Below are 13,727 nucleotides of genomic sequence, written 5' to 3' on the forward strand. Positions count from 1 at the left end.
CAGGTTAGCGGTTTAGAGTTAACATTCAAAGTGAGATCGAAGCACAACCAGAAATAAGTAGGGTTAGTCAACACAGTTTTTTTAGGGCCGTTCACATTGTCAGCACAGACACAAATATATCTGACTTCTTTTAAGCCAATAATATTCCAAGCTTACTCTCAGACTACTTTTCACACTTTCTATTCATACACGTTGACAGGATTCTAGTAAGAATGACATGTGATAATGCTCCAAGTATTTTACAGACATTATCAAGTTCATCCTCCAAGTTAGGAAGTGGGTATTTTACAGATGAAAAAATCTGAGGCACAGTAACCCCTCCAAGGTCATTGTGTGAGTCAAGGGCAAGGTTAGAAATAGAACTCTATTCCTGAATCCAGGCCAGGCTTGATAGTCACGAGATTACACTGCACTGATTGCATTAGAAGTTTGTTTGTTTGATTATAGCATGTTTTGTGTCAACAATGATATGAAAGTAAGAATAGTAATTAAGATTTCCTATCCTCTAAATTAAAGGCTTGCAAGGCAGAGGATTTTAGATTACTGCTTAAAAGCCAGTAACACAGGAAGACTGAGGCTCCCTCATGGAATGGTCTACATGTATATACGATCTCCCTTCTGCTATGAGGTCCACTGTGAGAAAAGATTGGCACCTGGCAATGACATCCATATAGTGTATGGACAGAGGAGTTCAGAATTGGGGCTGATTTAGGATCCAGGCTAGGGATTTTTGTCATGGTGCTATGAGGTGATCCCTGAGGGAGGCCTTTGGTAAGACTGCTAGGAAGTCTCAGGTTGGTGTCTAGGTGGGGAGATGGGAGGAAGGGATTAGGAATAGTTGCCTTGCCTGTGGGTCTTATGGATGCATGTGATAGAAAACACTGATGGGATAGTGTGGCTTGCTGTGGAGGGCTGTAAAAGAGAGCTCTGAGGAACTATCTGCTACAAGTTCAGTTCCTTGGAATGAAAATCAAGGTAGGATATGGATTTGATAACTGAAGATTGGGCGTAGGTGTCAGAGAAGTAGCTTTTAATGAACACAAGTGTACCTACTAAAGGTTTCAGAAGTGCCTTCTGAGATATTAGCTGAAGACCATCGGATCTGCACATCCTTCTTCCCTCTGCTGAGCACGTCACACACCCATGGGGGACTTCTTGCCTGACTGGTCCACATTTTGATCAGGCTAACATGACCTCATCAGGAAAAGGGGCGATTTAATTGGGCTGTTACTGGTTTCTCCAACAACAAATGCACGTGCCAGGGCATCCAGTGTGAAACACACACACTCTCTCTCTCTCTCTCTCTCTCTCTCACACACACACACACACACACACACACACAGTCCCTTCCATGGCACCCCCTCTTCCTCTAGCTCTCCTCTCTACACTTCACAAACTTCTAGAAAGTCACCTACATGTCAATGTTCACTTTTTTGCTCCCATTTATCTTCAGTCCTCTCCAATCTGGTTTCCACTGTCTCCGCTCCACTCCAACCACAGGTGTCGGTCATCAAACTCCATGTTGCTGCAGTGACAACTCCTAAACTTCGCCTACTGTCCTGAGTCTCAGCAGCATTTAGCACTTGGCCACTCCATGATGAACCACGGTCCTGTCTTAGAAGTTTTTTTTTTTTTTTTTAATCACACACACACTTTTTGTTTTTCTTTCTGGCAACTCCCTTTGGTCCACTTGTTCCAATCTTTTCCTTCCCTGAACTCGCCATCTCCACATGCTGGGGTTTCTCAGACTCAGTGCTGGGTCCTCTTCCCCTGCTCTGTAGGTTTTCCTGGTGTGTCACTCAATACATGGAATGAAGGAGAACTGACGAGCTCACGGCTCCCACACAGTGTGGAATCTCTGCTCTGAGCCCAGGTCCCTTTATCTCATTGCTTGCCTGGTTCCAGTGCCTTCCGTCTCACAAGTATCTCCAATTTAACATGTTCAAACTCTGCCCTTTCCCACGGTCTGTGTCTCTCAAGAAAAACTCGAGGACACCACCAGTTCAGCCCCTGTTGAAAGTTGCCACTTTCCCTTACGACATGGCCAGGTCCAACTCACCAGCAGGCCAACGCAATCCTGCTCTGAAACCTTGCTCTCACTGGCCTGCTGCCCATCCCTACTGCTGCTTCTCACGCCTTGGTCACCATTGCCTCTAATCCCAGCCGTGAGACCATGTCCTGGCTGGCCTTGTTGCTCCCCAGGAGGTCCACTCTCCCCTCTGGAAGACACATCTCCCCAGGCAGGCCTACTCATCCCCTGCTGGAAGGGTTCAATGGCTGCCAGCACTTTCAGGATGAGGACCGCGTGTGGTCCAGGCTCTGACCACCTCCCCAGGTCATCCTCCACCGGGATACAGCAGCAGCCTTTCAGTGCTTTGAACTGAACACATCACACATCTGTCCTATTTTTGAGCTGCCCACAGGCTGTCCTCTCTGTCTGGCAACATCTTTACTCTCTTTATCCTCCAGGTCTCAAGCTATGCCAGGTCTCCAGAAAACTGCTCAACTGTTCTTTGACTTATCTCTCTATGCCATCTAGATCAGCTTTCTATTTTAATCTCATTGAATTCTTTGCTTCCTCATTCAGAGCATTCAAAAGAATTTTGATGATGAATAGACATGGGTGCCTGTTAAGCATCCATCTCTTCTGTAACTCGGGAGAGCAGAGGCGGGTGTGCCTAGCGTATGGGACACATAGATCAATTCTCAAATGTGCTAGATGAAGGTTCTCAGCCATCAGTAAGAGGTGTGCTAGGAACGCATGGCTCCTAAAACTTATTGAAGCACCTATTGTGTAAATAATTTCATTTTAAATTCAACCATGGCTGGATTCAAAGTTATCCCTATACAAATTTCCCCTCACTCTCTTAAGATTCAGTGTGAACAGGGTTTCTTGAAGGGCTGTCCTGTGTCATGCATGTGAATGTCATCTGGGTTGTCAGCAATCAACAGCAGACCTATGGTCACACTGGCTTTGGTCCTGAATGAGGTGACATGTTCAACCAAATTAATTTGATAAGCCTCTCTCTCTCCCTTGGCCTGAGTGATGTGAATATTGGAAATGCATGGCTTTGGACATATGGTGGCTCTCTTACTCAATGCCAGACTCTGGTCCTGCCTTCTCTACCATCCCCACAGACCCTGTGGGTTCTTATGGACAATGTCCTTGTCTTCAAATACGCTCTTCCCATTTACCTGGGATGCTTCGCTCTCAAGTAGCTGTGCTCAATCTCCCAGCTCCTCCTCCTCCTGCTTTACATTTGAGTCTCACCTAGTTCTGAACTCCTTTGCTTTCTCATTACGGCTCTCGAACCCAGAACACATCACACATTCAAGAAGCATTTGCTGCACTGTCTGGACAAATACATTTTGTTGTGTTGATGCTGGTGTAGTTTCTACTGAACACTGTTGAATCTCTCATTAAGTCGTGTGATAACCTTATCTTATGCAACACTTATGATTTCTCATCATTAGAAAATGTTTAGGCTAAAACTTTCTCCATGTGACTTATTTTGTGCTTCCAAAGCAATGAAATAAATCAAAGAAGGATTCTGAGGGTCGCCTTTGTTCTGTCCAATTGAGGCTTTTCACTAGGGCACTCATTTTATGAGCAAAGCCTTCTTCTCGTTTCTGCTTCAGTTGCACAAATATTTCAGCTCTAGTGTCTGTGAGCAAGAACTATCTGGATAAATCCATTAATTTTATATGTCGCCTTGCAGTGTACACACAGCCTCAGTTTTTCCATCTGCAAAATGCAAATAACTATGCTCGCTAGTAATAGAACGGCAACATCTTGAAGAATAATGAGATAATGTCTATAAGAACACTTACAGTAACTCAGAATAAACCTGTCAGAGAAATGCCAAGAATTATTATGCTGCTATTTTTGTAACTCTGTGTGGTTTTGCCACTTTCCTAACATAGCAAAGAAAAATGTATAACTGCTTGGTTAAAATAATCCCTATCAAAAAAGGGGGGAAAAAAAGGAAAAAAATCCCACCCACTACAAATGTGCCAGGACATCAACCAGGGCAATAATTATCTTAATAAAATTTTGGAGATGAATCTCATATTTTGTGTGATATTGTATATTAATATGTGTACAGCCTGGAGGCATAATTTCTAAACTCCAATTTCATATTGTGTCAATGGCAGATTGTTAGTAGTTTATCAAAAGCTTTGCTATGAATGACCTTTTGACAAAGGGTAGCCTCTAGGAGAATAAAAAATGTTTTTTGCTTCTTATTCATGATAGTTGCTTATGTAAAACATTTTTGGAAAAAATTGTCCATTTAAAAATAATAACTTACCAAGTTACAATTATTTTTGAGCACCTTACTTGACTTGTAGAGGTTTTAAAACAACCAGCTTAACAGTAAAGGATTATTATTATTATCACTTAAAAAATACTGTCGAAAATATGGTTTGTAAGAAAGAAACCCTGAAGTAAAAACTCGACCTAACATAAACACAGAATCTTCTGTTATGGATTTAAGTGGGAGAAAGATTATATAATAAAAATTAAAAGAAAATCCTTCTGATATAATTATTTTCTTGTTTATCATTTAAAAGAAATGTGAAAGTTTCTTAGAACACCACTTCAGAACATGAGATCCACAGTCTGTCCACTATGATCTTTACATCATGTAACAGATGGAAACACTTCTCATTCCCAGGATTAAATGGGCTGAGACCCACCCTTTAGCTTCCAAACCTCGCAGTGAGAAGGTTCAGGCACCTTGGAGCAGTTCCTAGAGAATCCACCAGAGAGCAGAAGTGCACAGCCACAGCTGCCAACCCCTAGCATGGGTCCCTAATAGAATACCTTTTCACAAACAGAAATCAGGTGATTTTGTAAGGGACGTTATTGATTCTTGCTTTGGAAATATTTAAGTGGTTTCCAAGTGAAATATTCTAAGGTGAGAATTCTTTCAGTGATCTAACAAATCAGTCGTTACTGGACTGAAAGGTTAACATGCATGAGAGCGTGTCCTGTCTTTGGCTCCAGGGTTTCACAGGTCTCCCCAGAGACATTAATGGCTTTGTCATCCATTCTTCCAAAATAGACTTGTCCTTTTGCCTTCCCCCTCAGTATGTTATTCCTTAATTTTTTCTCTGAAAATATCTAGTGGCCAACAGGTCTATGAGACACGCTGTAGAGGGCCTCAGGGTAAGCTGGCCTTCTAGTAATCACTCTGCAATTCTGCTGTTTCAGGTGGGCCACAAGTTCAAATACCACTATGCTCCAGGAGTGTGGGAGGTCACTAATTACAGTTGTAACAGGGCAAAAGTGAAGCCCTAATAGGTACTGAATTATAGATTCTTCTACAGGTCTCTGAGTTTAAGATAGGTACAGAACTAAAACAAGAAAACTAAACCTAAAAGAAAAAAAATCATTTTGCTTATCTAATTTATATTTTTTTTATAATAAATACTATTGTTTACAGGTTACTAATTCATTTAAAAGTATAGATTTTTTTTCCAAAGAAAATCACAAAAATATTTATTTAACTCCCTCTAATCTTAATTCCTAATATGCTGTGGGATTTAAGGAAATGAATATAAACTGGAAAAGTCTAATCATGTGGATTAGGATCAATAATGAAATTACTATTCATCTACATTTACCTTGAAATAGCTACTAGAGGAGTTTTGACTTTGAAAAGAAAATCTCAATGGAGGGTCATCTCTCCAAGGTTTATGCCACCCCCTGCTTCTAACAGACTATGTGCTGAAAACCACAGTCAAGTTATGGTGACTGTGCTCCTTTGTGCATGGTGCATATGTGTGTCTGGCTTTGTCTCTGGTCAGGGAAGTGGGGAAAAACTGGGGAGAGCTGATGTGCATTATAACTTTGTTTTTCCTCCCTTATCTGAACCTTATGCTACTTTAAAAAAAAAAAGTCTACTTGTATCTGATTTTTCAGAAGAATTCTGTGGAAGCCATATATGGAGGCTGTTTGGGTGGTGCGGTGTTATGTAAGTCGGGCTAGGCATAGGGAACTGGGTTCCGTGTCTTTTCTCAGTTGTGTCATCTTGGAAATTCACTTCTCCTTGAGGGAGGGCCTCAGTTTTCCCATCTGTAAAACTGTCAACTAGATGAGATCACTAAGAATTCTTTAAACTCTGAGATTCTATGATCATTAGAGTTGATCTCTTAGCGGAATAATAGGTTCATGCCCTTTAGCACCTCATAGAGTCAGACATTGGCTTAGAGACTGAGGTAAGAGTTTATATATTTGTGAACTTGGTGAAAGTTGAGCAGGATGGAGAAAGAGAGAGAATGGATATAAAAATATGAGTAGAGGGTTGCTTTGATTTGAATAGCCTGTTTTTTTTTTTTTTTTTAGTGCTCTGAATAGAAATAGAAAAAAAAAGGTTAGTACTTACTGGAATTGCTATGTTTAGATCATTCAGCGTTATGGACAAATTTCAGTTGTCACACATAAAGGGTCTTATTTACATGAATGACTTTGCAGGGCTTGTGTAAACGCAAGGAAAACTAGAAGCCCTAACTGCTCTGTTTCTCATGGGGTTCAATCTGTCCCTTGGCCCTGTCAAATATTTGGCTTTAGAATCCTAACCCTCTTTAGCTATCAAAACAAGATCAGGACATCTAGATATCCTGCATGAGAGACATTTCAGGCTGTATCGTACCTTTAATGCAAACTAGATGCCACCAAACAGCTTAAGGAAATGAGAAGGAAGCACATGACCGAAGGGCACGAGGACACAGACTGGGACGGTCAGGGGCGTACCTGTTGGAATGAACGCGGTGTGTTGCTGCAGCTGCGCGCTGGTCAGAGCCTGCTGGTAGTGCAAGACGCTGGGATTAAAGACCGTGCTGGCACCGTTGCTTTTTTCAAGTGCTTGTCTCTTTGGTAAAGGATGAAGAGCACCAGGAGGAAAGGCCTAGAAACCAAGAATTCGATAAGAGATGTCTAACTTAAAGCAAACACACCTTGCTTGTCCACAGAGATCATCAATTGCAACATTCTTTTTTAAAAAAACGACAGCTAAGGAGATGCCTCTGCCATGCACCTTAATTTAAACAGCGGCAATGTCGAATGAGTGAGAATTTGTTATTGAGAGCAAAAGCGTGATTTCTGAAACCCAAAACGGTAGCATCTCAACTAAGGGAAAGAAAAACTATCAAGCAACAACAACGGAAAAAAAAAAAAATGGCTTCGGCTTTTAAAATGGTTAAACTATTCTAAGGAGGAGAAAGAAGCATTGGTGTTATTAATACCTATTCTTTTCTTTAACTAAATGGCAATTTCTTGAATTTAAAGGTTAATATGAATTATAATGAGCATTTTCTGAGCCAAGTCATGTAAATTTGCTTCACTCTTTTGGAAAAGGTATTAAAATTTGTTAGGTTTAATTTATTTCACAGATTAACATATGAAAATGAGATGGCTAAACACCTTATTGAATTTTTTTTCCATTAATTAATAATAATGATTGGTTGCAACCAATATCTTACAAGTAATACAAATCTCAGATGGTTCTCTGAAAAGCTACATGCAAAGCGAAAGGTGAAAGGTCAAAGTACCAGGTCTACAGTTGCTTCGAGAGGTCGCTTCATTGCTTTGGCAGTCGACTGAGTCTTTTAATAACAGGCAGCGAGCACATGATGGCAGTGGGCCAATGGGATTCAAGCGAATTAACATACAGGTAAACAGCAAGCAGAGGTGCATCATGGGAACGGCATTGCATTGTGGATAGGTGAGAAGGAAAAAAATATTCTGAATGCAATATACAACGTACAAAACACTAGGCATGCACAACAACAAAAATGTTCTCTAAAGAAATGAATATTACACCTTAAATTAGTATCGAAGCAAAAATGCATCTACTATACCTTAGTTAAAAGCATATAAGAGAGTAAAATATAGTTGTTTGAAATTCAGGAAAGTTAATTAAAACAGCAGCTTGCATACACACCATAAGCATTTTTTATATTGCTTCAGAAAAAAAAAAAAAAGCAAAACTTTAAGGGCCATAAGACTCAAGAACTTCTGATAAGTTAGTTTTCAGGTACAAAACACTGAAGGTACGATCCAAGTTGAAATTTTTCATAAAAATCAGTCTTAATTCAGATCTGGTCTAACAAAATGAAGTGGCAAACTGAGACAAAAAAAATTCAGGCAAAAAAATATTCAAACACAAGATTATTTCGGCAAAACTGTTTGGGTTTGGATCTTTATTTTTTGTCTGAATCGCGTGGATAATTGTCTCAATTCTTTCCTTCACTCTGCTAGCATCTTAAAAAACTTAAATTTTGAATTTAAATCGTGAGCTTCCAAAATTCTCACTTTTTTTCCATTTTTCTGTTTCTAGGAACTAACTTATCATCCATTCTGTTTTCTATCACATTTGAAATTATAATTAATTTATCTCAAACAACTTACCGGATTAAACTTAAGAGAATACCTTTAAAAAGGTATTTAGTGTCCTTGGGTATTAAAATGATTTCTATTTGATAGTTCTATTTGTATTTTTAGGTACCATAAGTGATCAAACCAATTAATGAGAAGTGGAACTCCTGGCTAGAACAAGTACAATAAATAGCAAACAGCTAAAAATGGCAAAGAACTGCTTAAAGACTAGAAATAAAATATATTTAACTTATAACCATACTTTTGGGGAGATAGTTTCATTTAAACAACCAAAATAATAACAAATATGGACTGATTTAGACCACAATGAAAAATTTTTCCTATTCCTGGTTAGTTGTTGTTAAACAAAAAAATGGAAAAATTCTAAGATGGAATTCTGTGAAAATAAATTCAAAGGAATAGCTCCAATGCAAATTAAAAAAAATGAAATATCCCTTTTCTGTGTTTAGCACAATAGGTAAATCCCTAAGATTTGTCTAATAATGAAATATTTATGTCCTAAAGTTCTGGAGGGTAGAACTATGGCATTTTAAATAAAATAATATAGTGATAGACCCTTAAAACTGGAATAACTAGTGATATTTTCCTTGGGAAAATCATTTGATGATTCAGAACAGAAAGTATGGTCCTGACAGGGGATCGGTAAAGAGCTGGGGCAGGGGATTCAAAACAGGGTGGGAAGGGCTGCAGGTCAAGGTAGATTCAGGATGGCCAAGGTTTTGGAAGGTGATTTTGATAGAGGCCACCAAAAACTAGGAAAGCAATGTTGTGAAAGTCAAGCAGTGAATGTTACTAACCAAAGCAACCGGATGAGCTGGAAAATGACAAAACTTGTAGATATTTTTTCCTCAAATGTAAATTCAACATCAAATAATACCTACAATGCCAGTGGTGTTGTTTAAACTCTTTGGACCCTGCACAGTGTTACACTGTGAAAAAAAATGCAGACTTTGCTTTGGTTTTTGAGTTTAAACGAATGTCTGTTAATTAAAGAAAGCAGCATAGCCTACTCTCATAGAGCCCTTGGGAACACGAACTGGATGTTAAACTCAAAACCATTTTCGCCTCCAGTGGTCCAGACTCAGCTGCCCCTTCACCTGCAGTCTAGCATTTTCAGAATGAATCTAGTGTTGGGAGCATCTTTTCTGACAAGAGTCTCGAAAGGCTAGGTTTAGGAACAAAATTAACAAAGCATCACTGAATGAAGTCCCCCAGTAGAATAAGAACAAAACATATTTAATGTTTCTTTTTTAGATAGTTAGGAAGGTTAACGTGTCCCCTCCCCCCACTTTTTTTTGTTTATTGAAATCTGATTTCCATAGAAATAATTAATAATAATTAGAATAATTTAGGAATGTAAGGAAACAATGCTACAGTGAGCAGGACAGGGGTGACTTGTCTCTGTTCCACTGCATGGTGTATGTTTTCTTTATTAGATGCAGCTGTCTTCTTTGCAAGCTAACTCTGAGATCTTAGAGAGGAGGGTACAAAAATTAAGATCTTAGAGGCCCCACAATGCAAAGCTATATTGAAAGTGTGTTTTAAAACTCCTTGTGGATGTGGATGAGTAGTCATGGGACAATGTGGCTTATTTTGATGTTTTTAAACTCTCCTCTGTTTTAGTTGGTGCTGCTGACGGCTGGCTTGTGTACCTGCAATGCAGGATCTTCAGGCTCAGACCCAGCCTTAGAGACCTAGGAGCACAGTGTGCACTGGGAGCCTGCTTAGGTTCCCATGCAGAAAAGGTTCTATTTAATTGAGCCCCTATCATGTGCCTGGCACTTGGCATCCACTTTTGCTGGCCTCACCAGCACTTAGGTCCTCTGCTTACTCTGGACCCCTCCAGCTAGCTTATGCTGGATGAGTCAGGAGGAGGTGGCCCATGTGCAGCCAGGTTTTTCTATTTATGGGTTGATGAGCAACCCTCCTGCAGGTCAAGGTGAGCAACCAAGGGCCAGGTGTGACAGGCAAAGACCAAATCCAAGGGGTCAGGAAACCCTGGCAAAAATGACCAGAGCTACCACTTCCATGTGGGCTGAGAGGATGTGGAGGAGCAGGATGGAATTTCAAGTCCCTGTGCATGTTTCCTGCACAACTGAAACTTATCTAGCCGATGGCAGCTTGACCCGTTTCCTTTTATAAACTACTTTTCTCCTCGCATCGCCCCATTTTGGTGTATGTGAACAAAGACTGCGTACGTGAGCATCAAGCATGCTTTGTGTTAAAACTACCCACGAGAAGCTCTGTCTAGTTTATCCTCATATTTTAAAAATTCCGGTGAAGGTGATCCTTAGTTTTTAAGAGGTATTGTAAAAGAAGAAGACTTGAAAGGAAATAAATGTCTCTCTTCCAGAGTCAAAAGCTTTAAATTCCTTTTTAAAAGGGTCTCATTAGGGCTGGGGTTGTAGCTCAGCAGTAGAGTGCTCGCCTAGCACGTGTGAGGCCCTGGGTTCGATCCTCAGCACCATATAAAAATAAATAAAATAAGGGTATTGTGTCCAACTAAAAATTAAATTAAAAAAAAGAAAAAAGAAAAGGGTCTCATTAATCAAAATAAGGGGGGAATCCACAGATCACAACAAAAACGGTGCTATGGAAATGCCCTGGGTTCAGATGAGGAGGCCAGGTGAATGGGACATGGACATCTGCTAACTGCAATCATCATCCCATTTGTCCTTTTAAACAAGGAAATTAAATTATAGTTTTTCTTCAGGGTACTAAGGAATCTCGCTATGAGGGTACGAAGACTTTATCCAGCTGCACCTCTGCTGGTTTCGAATGAGCGACTCACTTAAACTAAAAAGACATGACAGATTAAGTAATTTTTATGTCACTGTCAGAAAGATGCTGGCTTTTGTTCTGAAACGACATTCCTTTGGGTTGCCTCTGAAGATGCCTTGGGATCCTGTGACTTCTCAGAACTCCAAATTTGGGCACGGTGGAAAAACCAGAGAAACTATGGCAACGGACTCCGCCAGCATCCCGGGCGGCAACCTTTGCCTGTGGTGACGAGTGTTCTGTGAACACGTGTGGCAGGGCCTGAGAGAGCAGCTGTGGCTGCAGACCACCAGGGGGAGGGTGGACCTGTGCGTGTAAATGACGTTTCTGCTCCTAGCCCCATTGGCCTGGATGTCCTACTGTATGTAAGAGGTGCCCTGTCCCTTCAATCATTTGAAATAAATGTTGATGTGGACATCAAAACTGATGTTTCCAAAAAACAGGAAGAAAAAAATCAGGCCACAGTTAGAACCAGGGCTCATCCTTAGGGTCACTATTAGTACCATGTTTTTGTCGTAACAGGTACTTGAGTTGCAGGGAGTGGTGTTTTCATATTCCCGAACCTCATCTGATACCTCAGTAGTGAGAAATGGCTATTGTGACCCAGGCTAGGCCAGTAGAAGCTCTTATCCCTCTAACTACAGGAAGAGCCACCAAATGACATGTAACTAATTTTTCCCTAGAGATGGGAAACAATAGCTCTATTTATAGATTCTGTAACATTACTCATAGATACTGTTTTCTCTCTTATCAAGAGATATAAGAATGTGCCCCTCCTTCTAGAAGCTCAGAGTCATGGTCTGTGTCATGGGAGAAGCTGGACCCACAGAACGGAACTGACAAACTAGGCGGGAAAGTCCCTGCACCTGGCTTTCCTGAGTCTCGTTTTTCCTCTCCCCTCTTGGAAGGGCACTGTGACACGACAGTGAAGTCCAACTTCGTCATTTACATTACTTCAGGTGGGTGTTTGTCTCTTGCTGCCAGAGTCCTGACCAGTCCTGCTAACATCCTGAGTTTCTGGTTTGATATTTATAAGATGAATTATATGGAAAAACATGTTCTTAGTGCCCAACAATCAACACGCCGATTAGGATAAGTTGAGAGTTGGCTTGAAAAAATGACTACAATGGAAACAACAACAACAACAACAAATTCTTATAATATGAGACCTTCATTAAGTGGGTGGGAAGATGGAGTCCACCCTGGACAAAAGTGGAAAGGACTCATTTGCCCTCTAAAGCAATTTCCTTTTCGTCAACATTTTCCCATCCTTCCTTCTAGTTCTCTTCTGCTAGAACTCAAAAAGCTAACATTTCTCTATTTTTTACTGACCCTTTTGTATGGGTGTACACATCCACGTGTATACAGGAACTTAAAAAAAAATCATTGTAATGTTCAATGATATAAGAAAGCGAAGGACAAAAGGAAAGAAGACTACAGGGACAAGATCTCTTGGGGAAAAAAAAAAGATGAAGGACTCACTTCTCAAGCTGTGTGGAGATGAGCTCAGATGGGAAAGACCTATATATCCACAAAGTCCACACCAATGGCGATGTTATCAGGGCAGGCTCTGTGTCCTCTGAACACAGGCCCACACCTTTAAAAGCCTTTGAGAAAAAGGTTGCATGGTGATGGACTTGTTTGTATGACAGCTACTCATCTGTTTTGGCCAGTTGTCAGTGTATGAGGCTATAGTTGTACCTAGATAATGTTTTTTAAAATGATATCTTTCATCTCCAATGTTCCCAAGAGAGGACTGGCCACAGAAGCCTTCATGTCCCTCTCACCCATCATGCATTTCTACAAGGTCATTGAAGAAATGACATTGGTACCCTCATTTACTCAATTCCAAGCACCTTGAGGGTAAAGACACTTGCCTCCTTTATTTATTCTACCCAGAAAGTGCCTGATGCTCGTCAGGTCCCATTAGCTGTTTTGAATGAGTGAATGCACAGTGCTTATCATAGAGTAATAGACTTTCATAAGCCAGACCTCTCATTTTTAAAACAAGTTAATTAAAAATGTCTGCCACCCAGTGTGGTGGTTCTCAAACTTGGATGTGCACTGGAATCACCTGGGAGCTTTAAAAGATAGGCCACTGCCAGTTCACATCAGGCAAATAAGAATCTTTGGAGGAAGGGGTCAATGTCAGACCCTTTCAAAAGTCCTGGATTAATTCCAAAACGTAGCCAAGTTTGAGAAGCAGTGTTCTAGGCATGTATTTCTCTAATGTTAATGTGCATACAAAATACTGAGAAGGTTTTAAAATTCAGATCTTGATGCCAAAGATGTAGGATGAGGCCCAAGATTCTGTAGGCTCAAGAGCATCATGATGTGCTCCGGTTGCTAGGGAAGGGCTGGGCTCCTTGAGATTCTGGAGCTGTAACAGGCTCCCAAGGTGTGGATCATAATATTGCTGCTGGTCTCTAAGGGACATTGAGGCGCATCCAGGAGACAAGCCTGGGTGACAGGTCCCTGGGTTTTAGCACCATCTAGCACACTTCTGTTTTCATCTGTTCCATGAATTGCCGTTCTATATACAATTTCA

At 40.6% G+C, this 13,727-nt stretch overlaps 1 protein-coding gene across 11 annotated transcripts in view; it reads right to left on the reverse strand.

The window, feature by feature from the left end:
* Positions 1-13,727, reverse strand: part of Mbnl2 (muscleblind like splicing regulator 2) — a 151,131-nt gene that overhangs the window by 27,089 nt on the left and 110,315 nt on the right. For 6 of the 11 annotated variants that reach the window (XM_048800730.1, XM_048800731.1, XM_048800727.1 and 3 more), the window contains exons 6-7: positions 7,555-7,608; positions 6,758-6,911 (exon numbers count right to left, since the gene is read on the reverse strand). In XM_048800730.1, the coding sequence (XP_048656687.1) occupies positions 6,758-6,911; positions 7,555-7,608 (208 nt within the window). The remainder of the gene's footprint in view (positions 1-6,757; positions 6,912-7,554; positions 7,609-13,727) is intronic. The other 5 variants (XM_015484146.2, XM_048800734.1, XM_048800732.1 and 2 more) reach the window with 1 other exon arrangement.

Source organism: Marmota marmota, unplaced genomic scaffold, assembly GCF_001458135.2.
Source record: "Marmota marmota marmota unplaced genomic scaffold, marMar, whole genome shotgun sequence".
Taxonomy (NCBI): Eukaryota; Metazoa; Chordata; class Mammalia; order Rodentia; family Sciuridae; genus Marmota; species Marmota marmota.